The sequence below is a fragment of the Aspergillus affinis genome, assembly GCF_023601865.1.
Source record: "Aspergillus affinis strain CMG 70 chromosome Unknown NODE_221_length_28249_cov_87_913318, whole genome shotgun sequence".
Taxonomy (NCBI): Eukaryota; Fungi; Ascomycota; class Eurotiomycetes; order Eurotiales; family Aspergillaceae; genus Aspergillus; species Aspergillus affinis.
The window spans coordinates 1-16,629 of record NW_026516002.1 but is presented as its reverse complement, the minus strand read 5'-3'; the positions used below and the strand labels follow the sequence as shown (position 1 = coordinate 16,629).

Genomic DNA, 16,629 nt, shown 5'->3' with positions numbered 1-16,629 from the left:
GGGTCATCCGAGATGTGAGCTTTGTGCATAACAGAAAAGCAATTTATGATAGGAGGTCTGGTATCGGGTGTCCAAAAATTCCGTTCGGTGGAATCTCTCGCATTGGAAGTCCCTGCAACCAGCTAGCTGAAAACCATTCCTTCGCCTCCGGCCCTTATTATCCGGCTCTTCCGTCTCTGGACACCCAAATATGGGCCACATTGGGAATATCCGTCTGTCATGGACCAGGATGGATCAGGATAGTCTTCAATAACATGCCAGAAATAAGACGGTCGTCGATCTAATTGGCAGCGGCGATAAACCTAGATGGATGAATGCTGCCATTATCCGCAGGCAATTTGTCAGGTTAATTCCAAAATGACTGAAGTGACACCGTGAAGCGCGCACTGATGGCCTCATTTCCTTGAGCAAGCAGGAAGCTCGACCAATCCGGCTGCGGGAGGAGTGGGAAGCCAGGACGGCGCCCTCCAATGGCAGCAGACAGGGCGGAATTATTTTCTGGCTGCCTGTTTGGCAATCTGTCCGCGGGGGCCGCAGGGTTAGAATTGACACGCACAAACACGTCACGAGTAGGGAAAGCTCTGGCCAAAGCTTTCAGCTAATGGATGACCCGCCCTCAGCGATCCGATGTGGCTCAAGGTTGGGATGGCAACTGGCCAGTCAGCCACCGCCAAGAGGGTGAAGCTGATGATAGATTCGGCGCGTACCGGGGGTGTGTCGCGCTGATGAATCGAGCGCAGCCCTTGTACAACCTCATGGAGGATAAAGGCTGCAGCTAGCGAGGATGAGGCTAGGTGAACGGGGGAAAGAGGAAAGAGGAAAGAGGAAATGGGAGAGCACAAAAGAGGATGTCCCGTGGACGGGGACCCCGTGACCAGCGAGCCCTGGGTTGGAAGCCAGACTCGTTGGAAAGAAACAGAGAAGAATCGGGATTTGATTCAACCAGGCGGCAACTTCCTTCTCAGGGTACTGCTACTCTAGGAGGTACTCTTACAAGGATCTTCTCACGGAATCGTGGTTTTCTGCCCGGGGTTTTTTGGACTCTGCTAACGCTTACGACTCCCCACCCTGCTAATTTAACCGATCCTTCTGGTAGCCAAATAAGGCAATTAATATCGCCAGACACTAAGATCCATACGTTGAACACCCGATTAGAAATGACTTGAATGACAGATATTCTGCTCGTTTTGAACATTGGCGTCAGGCAGCCGAATTCGGTGGGAGATCAATGCTTTGGTGCATATAGCCCTAACTTCCTCGCCGCGAGAACAACACCTCTAACTAAAACTACAAGGCATTCTCTAGGAATCTATTTTCTTTTTTATTATTAAAGAAAAATTAAATCTGGGAAGATTCTTCAGCACCATCCTGGCCTTCCCACCTCTACGGTGCCCAATCCAAGCCCGCCATGCAGGTCATCCTCGACTCAGTGCTCAACCCGCTTCCCTACCATATTCTCTGTTACGGATCTCTTCTCGGCACGGAGATCTACCAGGTAGCTAAACTCCTATTGCTGCGATCTTCTTTCCGACCGGAAACTCATCAAGGCCTGTCGCTAGAGCTTCGTCAACACCAATATTTGCTACCAAGCGCTGCCCATGCGCGAGTTCATCGTGCTTCAGAACCGCGTGTTTCCCGCCTACTTCCGCTGCCAGGTCGGCTTGGTCTTATTGACGGCCGTGACACGCCCTCCGTATAGCCTTGGCTCTTTTGCAGCGCGTCCATTGGATTCAATTCCATTAGCGATCGTGCTTTTCACGGGCCTGCTAAATTGGTTTGTTTATGGTCCTCGAACGTCCAAGACTGCTGTTGTCAGAAGGTCCCTGCAAGGTAGGCTGCCTAAACATTTAAAATCCGGCTGGCTTTGTTTGGATTTTCATTCTTATTATGTTTTTGTTTTCTATTTTTTTGCCCCTCGGCTGCATTTCACTCCATCCCAATCAGGGTTGTTCTCTTGTCTATTACTCAAGATGATGCCTAACCTATTGCCTCCCCGCAGAACAAGCGAATGATGAAAACAATACCAACCCTCCAGATCCAAACAAGCTGCACCAGGTAAATCGCAGGTTCTCGCGTAACCACGCCATGTCAATCCATCTAAATGCCATTGCGCTGGTTGCGTCGATCTGGTACCCATTCTCGCTCATCTCCAGCATCACCAAGGGGCTGTAAATACCATGTGGACGGGTGGATTTATTGGAAATATTTGGACTGTATGAATATAATGCGGTTATTTCTCTTTCTCCCTTACTTTGATTCGCTCTCTACTCCGGCAGTGATCAATGTTTGCCATTTGTTGAAATCTAATTTCCTGTTGGTGTCTGTTTCTTTCGACCGATGGGTGCAGGTTGGCATGGATATTCGGTGCATTATTTAGTTCCCTACACATTGACTCTCAGACTAACTGTGATCGACCTCTGAGAAATCTCTGGTCATGATGTTTGCTGTTTCATCTCCAGTCCTTTGGAAGATAGACCACCTGGACGAAATTGTAGGTTCAGTATAGAGTAGATACGGGCTTTTTAAGCTTGTATTAATCAATTGGCTTTCAATTTGCCGGTATGTACCCTTTCCTTGTTGAATATTTTGCCTTAATTGTATATCTGTGATGGTATGCATGCCAATCGTTCGATATATCTTACTGACTCGCGTTTCTACTCAACCCACCACCAGCGAGGGACAGAAAACAGACCCATCGCGTTGTTTCCATTGGAGATATGTCATCGACAGGCTGTTATCGCAGCTACGAAAAAGAACGACGTTCTATGAACCCTAAAATTCGGAGCCGCCTCAGTGACCCAGCTGTCACGGAATCGCCTTCACTGACCTACGAGGGTTAAGTAGAGCAAGTACTAAATGCAAGGGGTCGCATCAAACACTCGTGAGCATTTTCTCGGCAATAAATTCATTCAAATTCTGGACTAATGATCGAAGAGATTACTGAGTGGTTTTCTGACTGGATTCCACCGCTTAATGGCTGTCATCAACATCATCACGGAAATAACGATTCAATGGTGACTCCCTTCTATAAAAGGGGCCTCTGGTCCAGCAGTTCTATGAGGCTATTGTCACTTACACGTCCAGAATTTTCCATTAATTACTCGCAACTACAATTAATCACACAATGCCTCGCGTCTGGTTCATCACCGGCAGCTCTCGCGGCCTGGGACGCTCTATAGCCGAGGCGGCACTCGAATGCGGAGACGCTATTATCGCCACTGCTCGCAAGCCTGCACAGCTCGCCGATCTAACGGATAAATATGGTGACGAGAGAGTTCTGGCACTGCACCTGGATGTGACCAACAACGAACAAGTCATCCAAGCCGTCCATGCCGGACACCAGAAGTTCGGCCGCATCGACATCGTTGTCAACAATGCCGGATACGCCAACACAGCCGCAGTCGAGGACATGGATGTCCAGGATTCCCGCGCGCAGGTCGACGCCAACTTCTTCGGGGTCGTCTACGTCTCCAAGGCGATACTGCCGATCCTCCGCCTGCAGGGGTCGGGACATATCTTCCAGGTCTCCTCCCTAGGCGGACGCATCGGAGCTCCCGGGCTCTCGGCCTACCAGTCTGCCAAATGGGCCGTGGGCGGTTTTTCGACCGTCCTGGCTCAGGAGCTCGCACCGTTCGGAGTCAAAGTCACCGTTCTTGAACCGGGTGGCATCAGGACTGACTGGGCGGGATCGTCCATGACGATCCCCAAGGTCAGTGAGCCATACCAGACGACCGTGGGCACGTTTGCGGAATATCTACGCAAGTCAACGGGCAGCGAGCTGTCGTTGCCCGGTCGGATTGCAGACATCATTATGAAGATCGCCGCGCTGGAGGAACCCCCTTTGCGTCTTTTGGTGGGTCCTGATGCCGTGGAATACGCTGGCCAAGCGGCGGAGGCTCCAGCAGCATCAGACGAGAAGTGGAGGGATTTGAGTCTTGAATCGACTTAGACTGATGATATAAATGAAGTGATTATTATTGCATTGCCGAGTAACTATACTTCGGAGTAGAGAAAAGTAAACAAGCGGAGGCGGAGACGCGCACGGACCGCAGCGACGCGCCGCGCCGGGAATTGTCATTTTGCCAGCGGAAGAAAGTCAAGTCTCCTTCACCTTCGCCTCTTCCCCTCTTTGCCCCTCGGACGTCGTCCCCCGCAGAGCCTCTTCTGAGTCTTGACTGCATCTCCTGAGATTTCGGTTTCTAATCCAACTCTCCTGCTCATGCCGTCGGAGGGGAGTCGCTCGTTTATTTATCCCGCATCCACCTCCGTCGCCCCTCCCCCATGCCTCTGCCAACCCGTGGCTGCCAATATCCACTGAATCCAATCCCTTCGTTCCTCTTGACTCCCACACGCATTTGAGCAAACATGGACGGTTTTCTGCGCAACTGGCGGCAGGACGCATTGAACCGCGGCCAGTTCGACTCGGCCGTCTACATTGGCGACAAAGTCTTCGCCTTGACCAGTGAGACTGCGTTCCCCCCCCCGACTCGTTTCCCTCCCATGCCGATTCTGACGATGTAAACTGGAAAGACAGCGACTCGGACGCTTTCTGGCTCGCCCAGGTCCATTTTTCAAATACTAATTATACCCGTGCCTTGGCCCTCCTGACCCGGAAAGACCTGATCTCGCGCAGTGCCGCCTGCCGATACCTGGCGGCCCATTGCTACATCAAACAGAATCACTTCGAACAGGCGCTTTCGGTGCTCGGCGATCATAATCCGACTCACCTCTTCCGCAGTAAAAACAGCCGCCGGAAAATACAACACCTTAACGGGCCAAATCGGGTCAACCTGCGAAATGGGAAGAATGGGGCGACATCGCGCCTTGATCCGGGCGACGACCGCGAACGAGATGAATACAATAATGTTCGATTTGAGGCGGCCATGTGTTACCTGCGTGGGCTATGCTTCGCGAAGCAAAATGCGTTTGACCGCGCACGCGACTGCTACAAAGATGCCGTACGCATCGACGTGCAATGCTTCGAGGCCTTCGATCAGCTGATGAAAAACTCGCTGATGTCCCCGGCGGAGGAGCTGGAATTCTTGGAATCGCTGGACTTCGACTCCGTGGGCTGTCCGGACGCATACACTGCGCAGGAGGCGGCTCATTTCACTAAGATGCTGTACACGACTCGGTTGTCGAAATATTCGTCCCCCTCGATTCTGTCCGACGCGACGGAAACTCTGTCGACACATTACAAGCTTGCCGACAATCCTGATATTCTTCTTTCCCGCGCCGAGGCCCTCTACACCCAATGCCGCTTTGCAGAGGCTCTGGAGCTTACTTCGTCGATCTTGTCCAACTCGGAATCCTCCACAGCTCTGACCACGGCTACCGCTCCTCAATTGTCCGCGCAGAATCACTTGGGACACGCACCGGCGGTATATCCTTTGCATTTGGCGTGTCTCTACGAAACCGGTGCTACGAACTCGCTTTTCCTCTTGTCGCATACGCTGGCCGACCACGCCCCGGAGGAGTCCTATACCTACCTCGCCATCGGCGTCTACTATTTGTCCGTCTCCAAAGTGGCCGAAGCACGACGGTTTTTCTCGAAAGCATCGTTGTTGGATCCACACTCGGCACCGGCATGGATCGGGTTTGCCCACACCTTTGCCGCTGAGGGGGAGCATGACCAGGCCATCGCTGCTTACAGCACGGCGGCTAGACTCTTCCAGGGCAGTCACCTCCCGCAGCTCTTCCTTGGCATGCAGCATTTAGCGTTGAACAACATGTCTTTGGCCCACGAATATCTATGTGCCGCCTACGCCATGTCGACAGGGGCTCCGTCCGGCTCCGTCACCTCGATCACCGCGCTCCCGTCATCCACCGAAGGGCACTCATTGGGCGGCGACCCTCTGGTCATCAACGAACTGGGCGTTGTTCTCTACCACCAGAACCAACTCGAAAGTGCCATTGAGCTTTTCCGGCAGTCCCTTGCCTTGGCAACGTCGCTTCACTGCGAACCGGGAGCCTGGGTGGCTACGCGGGCCAACCTGGGCCATGCGCTACGCCGGATCGGTCGTTTTACGGAATCACTGAACGAGTTCGACGAATGTCTCCGCATTGGAGCCGCCGGCGCGAGCATTGGCTACAGTCCGTTCTTGGGGGGAAGCGGTGGCCATGCGTCGGGCGTTTCGGCATCGGGAGTCGGGGGATATGAAGATCGCGGTCTCGTTGGGTCCCTTCACACCGCGCGCGGACTTGTGTTGTTGGAGCTCGGTCGGACGATGGAAGCCGTGACAGCCCTTCACGAAGCCGTGCGCGTATTGGGTGCAAGCGGTGGCGGAGACGCTGCCGGTGGCGCCGGGATTGCCGGCACGCTTCTATCTCGCGCTCTAGAGATCTGGGCGTTGGAAGGTCACAGGTCCGACTCCACGCCGGAGAGCGGCCGGTCAGGATCCAGCCGGAGCTCCGCCCGTGCCTCGCGAGATAAGGGAAAGGGCAAGACCTCGCGACGGCGAGTGCCCACGGAGGATTCCTACGCCGAGGAATGGACCGACGACGTCCCTCAAGTGGACTCGCAGACTATGCCCGGCGAATCGGCGACGCTTGAGAAGGTCGAAATGGAGCTGGACGACGAGGCAGATAGGCTCTTCCGCCAGGCGATGGGACACATTCCACGACCCGGCCGGACTCCGGAACTGGATCCGGACGATACCCCGGCGACCGCCGGGAGACGACGTCGGGGATCACGGACGGTGCGAAGTAACGCGAGACATTGATGCGGTGGTTGGGTTGATTTGGGTTCACTGCAGGGCGTTTGGATGACTTATACCCTCGTTGGTTCATTCTTCTTGAAAAAACATGGCTGGCGTCGATTATCTTGATTAGCTTGAGCATGATACGTAGCATTTTTACTGAGGATATATTTTTCGTCCCATTACTGACAGTCATTTCATCATATGGTAGAACTTTCGTAAGGAATACTCAGGTTTGTACAAGGGAGTGTGCTTAATACTTATATGAATATCCTTTAATCAGATTCTGAGTGAAGCATTTTGGTAGTTGGATCAGTCATTGACCTGTTGATTATAGACCTGTTAATCCTTGCGTCGATATTCATGTGACCCAAATATAAAGCGGCGTAGATGAAGGAGATCTTCAAGTTCATTAGACATGAACCAAAAACGACAGCATTATCGGGATATGCAATGCATGACAACTGAGCACAGCTCGTCCGTTCCCAGCCCTAAATCAGACCCGGCTCCAGGCCTCGTTTGGCTACTATCAGCTCCACCGAGCATCGGGGATCCAGCCTCCACGTACTCCAAAGCACGTGCAGACTCTCTAGCAATAGATTTGTCTGCGAATACGGTTCATCCTGCACTGAGTACTCGGCCCACGATGATCTCAGTGGACGGACTCGGACATTTCTGCCGAAGAGCGATTCTCGGGCGACGAAGCCCCCTGTTGCTGTCGTAGCCTGCGGATACATAACACGCCCATGTACCGATATGTCTCCCACAGATGCATCTGGGCGAATGAACCCACGGCGCCTGGCCAATGCAGGAAATCATCCTCGGATGCATCGAGTCTCACGCCGGAGAACAGATCGACAAGGGACCGCGGAACCGGTCGGTTCTTGGGTGTCGATCGAGCTCCGTTTCGGCAATGTCGGTACCAGATGTGCATGGGCGGGGAGCGTCGTGCGATGATGAAACTGGATAAGTCGAGAATACCCAACGCTTCGACCAGCTCGTCGATCATGGGCCCTCAGTTTTGTAAGAGTGGGCCTCCGCCTGGACTGTTCATGAATCGGTATAGTCCCTCTACGTAGAGTTTCCATTGCATGCCGTGGAAGATCTGTACGGATGGGACCACAGAGCAGAGAGGTGGTGGCGCATTGGGTTAGCCATGCGGGCGTTTGTCTAATACCAGAGAAGGGAGGCCACACTTACGCTAGACGTACAGATCAAAATCCCAGCTGTCAGCGTGCCATAGGTAAGACTATCTGTCTGACCGAATTCGGACCGAAAGTGTTGCAGGGCAAGATCGAAGTATTCCAGAAAATGCCTCTGCAGGCCGTCTGTGAGTGAGGCTTGCAATGCGATGCAAACGGTGTAACAGGCCTGAGAATCCTGACACAGATCAACTATCGCACTAGAAAATGCACCGGTGAGGACTTTGGTGGAGAATAGTTCCTGGCATCCAGTTTCTATAACTGTACACCCAGTCTCATTCTCAGCATCCTTGGGACTAATCAACCCGACAGGGGTCACTTACATTGACGGAAAAGGTCACGAGCCTGAGCTGTCTCAGTCCGGGGTCTGTTCGTCGACGGGCTTCTCTGCGTCTTCTCTACCTCCGGACATGCACCATCAATGACAATCGTTTCTGTGGCCGACTGTCCTAGAGCAACCGAGGCTGGTCGTGATGAATCAAGTGAGGTTTGTCCAACTCGACGACGCCTGGGCGTGTATGGCTGAGCAAGGGCTTCCTTGACCGGAAGTTTTGCACCCCTCTCGATGCAATACCCGTACCCCAGCGAAGCCGAACATCGTATCCCTCGCAGTGGAGATTGCGGACCTCGCAGTTCTGACAAACCGGACGCTGTCCGTCACATTTTCGTCGTCGACGCCGACAGGTCCAACAGCCCATGTAGGAGCGAGTGGCGGGAGGGTTCGACATGCTCTTTTCGGCTCCCGCGGGTCAGACGATCCTAATGCAATCAGGTAAAGGGCAGGAAATGGTGGCGGAAATGATTTATGGAAGACGCCAAGAGTGAGGTTTGTTCTCGACCGTTGGATCTGCCCGTCTGCCTAAACCCTTCCCGGAAGGTCGAGCCACTCCCCTGGTTCTCGGGTTCCTGAGGGTACCGATGGGATAGCAGCCTAGATACAAGGGGTCCACTCCGCAACAAACTTTTCTTGGGAATCAATACATCAAACATTTGCAGCCACGACCGTTGGGTTCCATGAGACCCGCGGTGGCGCCTGTACCGAATGAAGATGAGTAGGTTATTACGATTTCCCTCGATCCTGTCAGAGGGTACAGTTCTAGGGCAAACACAGGTAGTTATATAATTATTTCTTGATTACTTGAAAAATATTCATTGAATGAGGCCAGAGATCCTGGTTACCAGTCCTGTTTGTCAGAATTATATACATACGTACTGGATTTTCTAGCCAGGTCGACTGCCTTCCCTTTCCGTTTTAGTGCTCACCCCTCGCCGTTTTTTGCTCACTGAGTAGACCTGAGTACGCCCTGAGCAGCCTAAGGGGATCACTGAACACGGAATAAGTGGAAGACTGAGTGCCCTAAGTAAATAATCTTAATAAACTGTACTTCAACTAGCGGTCTCCCCTTTGCTCGTTTTTTTATTCTGAGTTCACTTTTGTCCATTACACTCTTCAATAAATCCAGCACTGCCATCATGAAAATGACCAATTAGGGAAGCTATTTTTTCTTCTGATACCCACGACCTTTTTCCCAGGAGAAAATGCTGTATTATTGCACTATACCAATATAGCCAATATTGTTCTGGGTTTTTTCCATCGAAAGACAGCACAAGCCCAGATGTTTATAAGAGTGGCCCTGGATATCCTGTGACGAACGGCTACACTGACGATAGGGAATCGTGAGAATGTAGGGTATGCATTTGACGAGGAAACTAAGCTAAGTTATGAAGCTATTCAGGAGGTAGTTGCGTTATGTGTGACAGCTCTGACGCTAGTCCGTATCGGGGAGTTAGGTTATAGGGTATCGCGAGGAAGGTCCTCGGAGGCAGGTCACAGTCCGTGACATATCCCAAAAGTCAAGGAATTCTCGGAATACCAATTAACGCTAGTCTATTATAGATATTTTCTGAATTTTGATCCTAAATACCTACGTGGTAGAATGGCATGCCAATGTTTCCCTATCAAAATACATAATACTGAAAATCTATAGTACTAATTAAAAGAATAATATTCGAAAATAAGGACGTAGTATTAATTATTTATAGCTATCCTAGCCTAGAAGGTTTGCTAACTACAGTAGAAAGTCATAACAGATTCTCTCTAATCGGGTTAAATCCCTTACATAAAGCTCTGATTTTTCTCGTCTAAGCAATCTGTAGATATTGCTAGCATAAAAGCTGATACGTAATACATGTGTCAGTAAACGTTATACGAAAAGTTCGCATAAAAATTACTAAATGATATTATAGCTTACGCATGATAGTATAGAGAAATCGTAGATCTTAGAAAACCCAAACTGGCTCTTAGGATCCTTGCTAGTCTCTATAATCTTAAACTCTCTGAATAGAACCTACTGACTGATTTGTAAAATAAATCCCTGAAATAGAAAGATAATGTATCGAGGCTATATAAACTCACAAAGGGCGCCTTAATCTAGTTGTCTCGGTCAGTCCCTCTCAAATGAAAAGTCTCTAGTTACTTTAAATTTTTTCTCAATGGTTTGTCGAAAGAGAAGTCTTTTGGAGTATGTTAGAAAATAATTTGCAGTTTGATATATTTTACTTAGCTGTCGTTTCTGGTACCAGTTCCGGGCCTTTATTTTGAAAAAGCCTTTGATATTTATTGCACAAGGTAAGTGTAATCAGAGTAGACGCGGTAAAACTTTATTTTGTTAGTGTGACGAACAGCTACGCTGGCGATAAGAAATCGCGAAAATGTAGGATATGCATTCAACGAAGAAACTAAGCTACGTTGTGAAGCTAGTCCCGATCGGGTAGTTAGGTCATAGGGTATCGCGAAGGAACGTCTTCGGAGGCAGGTCACAGTCCGTGACAGTTAGTTTCGTTTATTCTTACAGAATTTATAGACGGTGCGGGAGAATACCCAGTGTATTAGTAGCTCTAAGTTAGGAGCTGTATTCTGAATCAAAGAGGTTACTTTAACAGAAATCTGTAACTCCTTGTGTCGTCATAACCCCAATTAGTTGGTGGCTTGCCTGAATTAATGCACTAACGTATTACATCTAATGGCAATATTCAGGTATCTACTATCGCTATATAGGTTTTCTAGACCTTGCATGTACCGCTTCACCAGGGCGAACTTTGAGCCTCGGCGAGACCAATGAAGGCATTCATACCTGGATTCGTTTCCTAGCCATTCCCTTATCTGTGTGACCTCCTGAAATCAGGGAACTTCCCAGTGCGGAGGAACGTTCCGGGGAAACGTTCTGGTTAGTTAGTATAGGATCGAGGGACCCTCCGGTAGGCATCCAGGAAGGTTCCTGGATGCTCTGCAGGCATTCCTGCCTGAGGCCAAGCCTCGGGCAGTATATAGAAGCTCTAGATCCTTCCTCCTAGATAGCCTTTCCTCTCCATGGGAAAATTCTTTGACTATGAGTCATAAACAAACTTGTCTTTTACTAAGCTCCTTTGTAGACCGTCACATTTCCGATGATCTCGAATTCATCATTGTGCGTGGATTCGTTTGCGAGAATGATCTCATATCCGATCTAGGAACTGAAATCTTTGTTGTTCGCAAATGATCCATCGACGAACACAAAGAGCTTTGCAGTTGACAATTCCATTGCAATATATTTAACCCCTCTGTCCAGATTTTCCATTTGCCACATAATACGTTTGTTTAACGCGTTAACATCGGCTTCTGTAGGATCCTGGTGTTGGGCGGCAACAGATAAGTCGAATGCTGCCTCCGGCTGGCAGATCGTTGCAATATAAGCTCCGCGAGCACGTTATTCCATGTAAACGTGTTTGAAGTCCCTGGATCTGTAGTCAATAAGCTTGAGCTTCTTGCCTTGCTCCTTCTGGCGTAATTCAATGGTAACGTCTCCTTCCTTTTGAGTTAGAATACAGCCATTAAATATTAGCGCGTTCTCTGGAGATAGAGTATCCCTAGGTTTTGCGCTAAACTTTATTTCTGCCAATTCCTTCTCTTCGAGCATAGCAAACTCGTTTAATCCCAAAATCAGAGTGTCATCAGTTTGCATTCTAACAATACCGAAAGCTTCCTTTGCTGTCGAGATCAATAAGTATGGGTCGTAGGTCGATATAACCATCTCGAGCTTCTCCCGGTGGTACTTGTGGTACGTTGCCCACCAATAGGTTCCGGCTTCAGGGATCCCGTATAGTGGTTTCTGCACTACCATGATTGTGCCTACTGGGAATTTGCCCTTGACCTCCTTGGGTAGGTGCGCCAGAATTAGTCGGTTCAATGAGGTTGTTGACTGAATGTATGCCTGTGTGATATCTCGGATTGACAGATTGATGTTCTTTTCGCTCAGTGACGGGGCCAGTGCAACGATAACACGTTAGCTGGCTCGCTGAATCGTCGGAGATTGGGTGAGAATTATCTCCTTTCCTTCGTCATTGTAGGTCTGAATAACGAGTCGTGATTTCTCGAAAGGTGTACCCGTGGCCTTGCCCTTAATCTCATTAACTAGACGTAAAATAAAGATGCGTACGCCAGCATGTTTGATTGGGTCATATTGCACGAAGTTGAACACTTCTCTGGCTATCAGTCCTTCAATTTCCTTGCTCTGGGACTGCTCGAATGGCGATCCAGGGGTCGTAATGATACCTTCATTTCTCAACTTGATAGATAGTTCCATGTCGGCTCGTTCTTTGCTTGTTATAAGTGCCATTGAAATGTCTTGTCCTTCCTGGATAGCGTTAATGAATTGATCTTCAATATCTTGATAATTAGCAGCCTTTCGTCGATTATTCCGCCGTATGGTTACCTGCGGCTTCGGTTTGTTCTTTGATCCTGGTGATCGTCCTCGACCTCGTCGTTGGATTTCGGCTAGATCAGTATATTTCGAATCAACAATTTCATCCACTGGGTTGTTCTCTGGTCTAACACGATGTTGGTCTCTCTCTTCCTCCAGAAACTCCTCCCTATAGTAGGGATTGACAACAGTTGATCGGAATTTCGTAGGTCCATATAACATATCTACAGTGCAAGTCTCTCCATCTACTGCTAAAAGCTTGTATGAGCCCTTCCATCCACCTTTCTCGCGCCAGACTCGGACATCTGACTGTAACGGTAGGTTCAATGTAGTAATGGTACTAGGGCTGTTGCGCATGGCGAGAGCGTCCTTCACCTGGTGTTCCGCATGTAGGCGACGGACCTCTCTAGTTGCAGTACGGATAGTTTCAGCTCTCTTGACTACCGAAGGTAATGGTAGATCTATCTCGGTCATTCTCGGGTATGCTCCGAAGACAAGCAACGTCGGGACAATTCCATTTGGTCCGGCTGAGTCATTAATAGCTTTAACAGCCATCTGTAGGATCATCTCTCTGTCGATTTTCTCATCCTTGAGCTCTTCTCTGAGAATCTCGTAGGCGCGGCGTAGTGGTACATGATACCGTTCCACTTTCCCTACGCTGTTGTGGGCTTCCACGGGAATCTTCTTAACCTCGATCGACATTGACGATGCAAGCTATTTGAACTCTGTAGATGTAAAATTATTCCCTGCATCGTGCACAACGTAGTCCGGTGGTCTCTGGTCATGACAAAAAGAAGCCTCATTCCAAGCCTCCTTCCAAGCCTCATTCCAAACCTAACCCCCCCGGCAAGCCTGAGGGTCCTCCCCCTCCAAACTCTGCTCTGGGCCCCAAAAAACCAATTGGCCACTGCAAGCCAAAGGGCAAGGGTAGTAAGGGAGGCAAAGGTGGTAAGGGAGACAAGGGACAGCATATTCCTAGAAGCCTGGACGATGATGCAACGGAGGATGACTACGCCGGTAAAGAGAATAATCTCTATGCTAGAGACGATGCCGATGGTCTTAGCTGCAATGACGGCGTACCTAGCATCGCTAGAATTAAGGAAGAGCTCAAAAATAAGACAGTGAAGGACTCCTGCCTCTTCTACTCCGGACCTCAGGGTTACTCCTACTCAAGTAAAGCGACGCAGTGGCGCAATAAGCCGGAAAATCGCCAGTACCGACTTCTCAACATGAATTGGAAAATCCCCGAATGGACCGATCAATGGAAGGACGACGAAGATATCAAAGTCCTAGACAAACGCGCCTCGCAGGCAATGGCGGAGTTGTGCGCTGGCGAGGTAGTGGTTATACTACCTAGCAACACTAAGGGCACTGTCTGGCATAAGGGTACTGTGTGGGATAAATACGAGTGGCCAAACCTCAGCTCGGCCGTTACCAAAGTGACTCGGATTAACCCAGATAATGATAATAAAGAGGTGATCAAGGGCCACTAGAAACTAAAGCGATGGGTTCTTCCTGTCTTGGATCGGGGTCTAAGGTGAACGGCTACGGCTGGTATCCCCGCATGCTAAAATGGCTGCGGAATAGAGTGTTTCTGTAACAGCCTAGAAATGTATTATATTATTTAGTACTAGCTACTAGCATCTAGACAAGGAATTTATTGGTTTGTAAAATGTTCGTATTACCTAGTAAACTTATCTGGAGCATTGAACTATCGCGAAGGTCTGATTATCGGAATCGATAATCCTACATGACGCCTGTTTATACGATCTTAATAAGTACACATGGCGGTTTTGAAGCCATAGAGTTGATCTAGGCAGAAAAGGTAAAGTGTTGAATTCTAGCGGTAAAATTACCTCATTCCCGCTGACAGAATTATATCTAAAATATCACTGGTTTTACTACAAGGATAGAGCTTGTAACATATAGTGACAAGCGGCCCTCACCTACCCGGTATAACCCCACCCTAAGGGATAAATACTCTTAGGAACATCAACTCTTCCCTCCCCTCTTTGTAAATGCTAACCTGGCATAAAATCGGACCAATCTATCACGATGAAAGAGGACCTCGTTAACGTTGCCCAAACCGACCAGCTGGACAAGCTTCGTCATCTCTTGGACCTCGAGATAGCGCAGAACCCCGAGTTCCAAACTAGCCATTTCCCTACCCCGGCCATAAATGCCGCGTGCTGCACAGCGGTGCGCAGTAATAACCCTGCAACGCTGGGTATCCTCCTGGATAGTGGCTGTCCAGTGATGCTGGGTAAGTACATTTTCGGCACCTGCACGTCTTTCTTAATTAAAAAAGCGTACTTAACTTCTCTAAACCTAAATCTAGATACAATTATAGACGCTGTAGTGCTAAAGCATACAGCCATCGTGGATTGCCTTTTTGCTCATAACTGGGACATTAACTCGAATCTCGGGCACCGTGGCGACGCTCTTATGTAAGCTAGGCTAGGGTTTAATCTCTTATTTTTTACTTTATTCTGTTCCTTTTCTTTTCTTTACTTTACACTCGGAAGGGGTTCCTCTAACAGGCTTTATTTACTAGTGTAGCAGCGCATTCAGGCGATCTCGAGATAGTCCAATTCCTGCTGTCTCGCGGTGCCGATCCCAACTCAGATAACTGGGCAGGTGCATTCAATAACGCGATTGAAATGGCGGCTTTTGCTGGTTCGATCCCAGTAGTTGATGCGCTCTTGAATGCCGGGGCAGTATTGAAGGGGCGTTCCGCACTGGGGAAGGCAGCTTACCAGGGAAATGTTCCGATGGTAACGTACCTGCTGGAACGAGGCGCGGCTATTGATGAGATCCCGACCAACCCCTACATTGTGGAGGACCCGTCGGAACGAGATGAGAAGAATGCGCTGTGCAAAGCAGCCTGGCGGGGACAGGCTGCGGTAGTAAAATTCTTGCTGGAAAAAGGGGCGGATCCGAGTATCAGAGACACACAAGGCAGATCGGCATTAGAGCTCGCGAAAGCTGGAGGACATGAGTCCTGTGTGAAGCTGCTGGACCACTAGCCTCCCTCTACATCTGAGCAACAGTACTACCAGCCATTGAATTATCATTTCCGTCTATAGGGGTTAGTTAGCTCGGACCCATATGAGACTTATCATCCTATGAGGACAGACAGGCAATGTGTGCAATTTGGAAGATTTAGATCTCCAGCTCGGCGGTACCTTTCAGGTAGTTATAAAAGGCAGAAAAATGTCCGGCAGGAAGAAGATGGAGGAAAAGAATACTAGTTTTATTAATACGAGAAAATTATATGATTCTTGCAAGCTCTGTTTTGGAGAAACCCTAAACAATACCATATAACTATGTCTATCTTTATGTAACTTCTCTTTAGCTGTATTACACTGTAATATAGCTATATTCGTATATTAAACTATTATCTCTCCTCATCGCTCCCGGCCATACAGCTGGGCATCTTGCGGCCCTTGCAAGAGTTACCTCAGACTGCACTCCTGAGCCCAGGACCCGTCAGAATGACACGTTTGTTTACTAGTTTGATGCATCTGTCTTTATCCAAGGGTATTTAGCCCACAAAATGGTTTCCCTTAGGTATAGAGAACAACTGCCGGTGAGAATCGCTATTTCAACGTCCATCCAAAAAACAACAATGGGGCACCCTTTTATGATGCGCTAGCCAATTCAAATGGAGATGTACGTGCAGCAAAAGAATCGGTTGGAAAACCGTGCATCGTTGACGCAAATGAGGATGTTGTCAAACTGTCGGAACATATCCTTCCGTTAAACGAGGGATAACATCCCTTGCTTGAGGTACGCATTCTTGTACGGCGCTGCAGCTCCGGTATTACGACTGCCAAGGGCCGGCGTGTAGGATCTAGGGATAACTTCCAACCAGACTGAGAAAGAAGATCTATCTATCTAACATGAATCCTACACCAAAGTCAGGAACCGCAAAGGAAAAGTATTGGCTAAGGCACTACGCCAGGGCCACCGTTCCTGGGTCCGCAAGGC

General features: G+C 49.3%; 7 protein-coding genes across 7 annotated transcripts; 4 read left to right on the top strand and 3 right to left on the bottom strand.

Moving 5' to 3' along the window:
* Positions 1–3,124: 3,124 nt before the first annotated feature.
* Positions 3,125–3,949, top strand: KD926_004649 (NAD(P)-binding protein; the record flags this gene model as incomplete). Its single annotated transcript, XM_053095251.1, has 1 exon — positions 3,125–3,949. One exon carries the CDS (start codon positions 3,125–3,127, stop codon positions 3,947–3,949), a length of 825 nt encoding a protein of 274 aa, XP_052950065.1.
* A 416-nt stretch (positions 3,950–4,365) lies between these two features.
* KD926_004648 (anaphase promoting complex subunit CDC16) lies at positions 4,366–6,722 on the top strand (the record flags this gene model as incomplete). Its single annotated transcript, XM_053095249.1, has 2 exons — positions 4,366–4,462; positions 4,531–6,722. 2 exons carry the CDS (start codon positions 4,366–4,368, stop codon positions 6,720–6,722), a joined length of 2,289 nt encoding a protein of 762 aa, XP_052950064.1.
* Positions 6,723–7,350: 628 nt separating this feature from the next.
* Positions 7,351–8,628, bottom strand: KD926_004647 (Zn(II)2Cys6 transcription factor domain-containing protein; the record flags this gene model as incomplete). The annotated part of the gene is made up of 4 exons (XM_053095248.1): positions 7,351–7,712; positions 7,910–8,161; positions 8,224–8,437; positions 8,497–8,628. The coding sequence occupies 4 exons, from the start codon at positions 8,626–8,628 to the stop codon at positions 7,351–7,353; spliced, it is 960 nt and encodes a 319-aa protein (XP_052950063.1).
* Positions 8,629–11,646: 3,018 nt separating this feature from the next.
* On the bottom strand, positions 11,647–12,060 carry KD926_004646 (uncharacterized protein; the record flags this gene model as incomplete). Its single annotated transcript, XM_053095247.1, has 1 exon — positions 11,647–12,060. One exon carries the CDS (start codon positions 12,058–12,060, stop codon positions 11,647–11,649), a length of 414 nt encoding a protein of 137 aa, XP_052950062.1.
* A 162-nt stretch (positions 12,061–12,222) lies between these two features.
* On the bottom strand, positions 12,223–13,341 carry KD926_004645 (uncharacterized protein; the record flags this gene model as incomplete). The annotated part of the gene is made up of 1 exon (XM_053095246.1): positions 12,223–13,341. One exon carries the CDS (start codon positions 13,339–13,341, stop codon positions 12,223–12,225), a length of 1,119 nt encoding a protein of 372 aa, XP_052950061.1.
* Positions 13,342–13,385: 44 nt separating this feature from the next.
* KD926_004644 (uncharacterized protein) lies at positions 13,386–14,132 on the top strand (the record flags this gene model as incomplete). Its single annotated transcript, XM_053095245.1, has 1 exon — positions 13,386–14,132. The coding sequence occupies one exon, from the start codon at positions 13,386–13,388 to the stop codon at positions 14,130–14,132; it is 747 nt and encodes a 248-aa protein (XP_052950060.1).
* A 562-nt stretch (positions 14,133–14,694) lies between these two features.
* Positions 14,695–15,665, top strand: KD926_004643 (ankyrin repeat domain-containing protein; the record flags this gene model as incomplete). Its single annotated transcript, XM_053095244.1, has 3 exons — positions 14,695–14,902; positions 14,978–15,086; positions 15,194–15,665. The coding sequence occupies 3 exons, from the start codon at positions 14,695–14,697 to the stop codon at positions 15,663–15,665; spliced, it is 789 nt and encodes a 262-aa protein (XP_052950059.1).
* Positions 15,666–16,629: the final 964 nt, after the last annotated feature.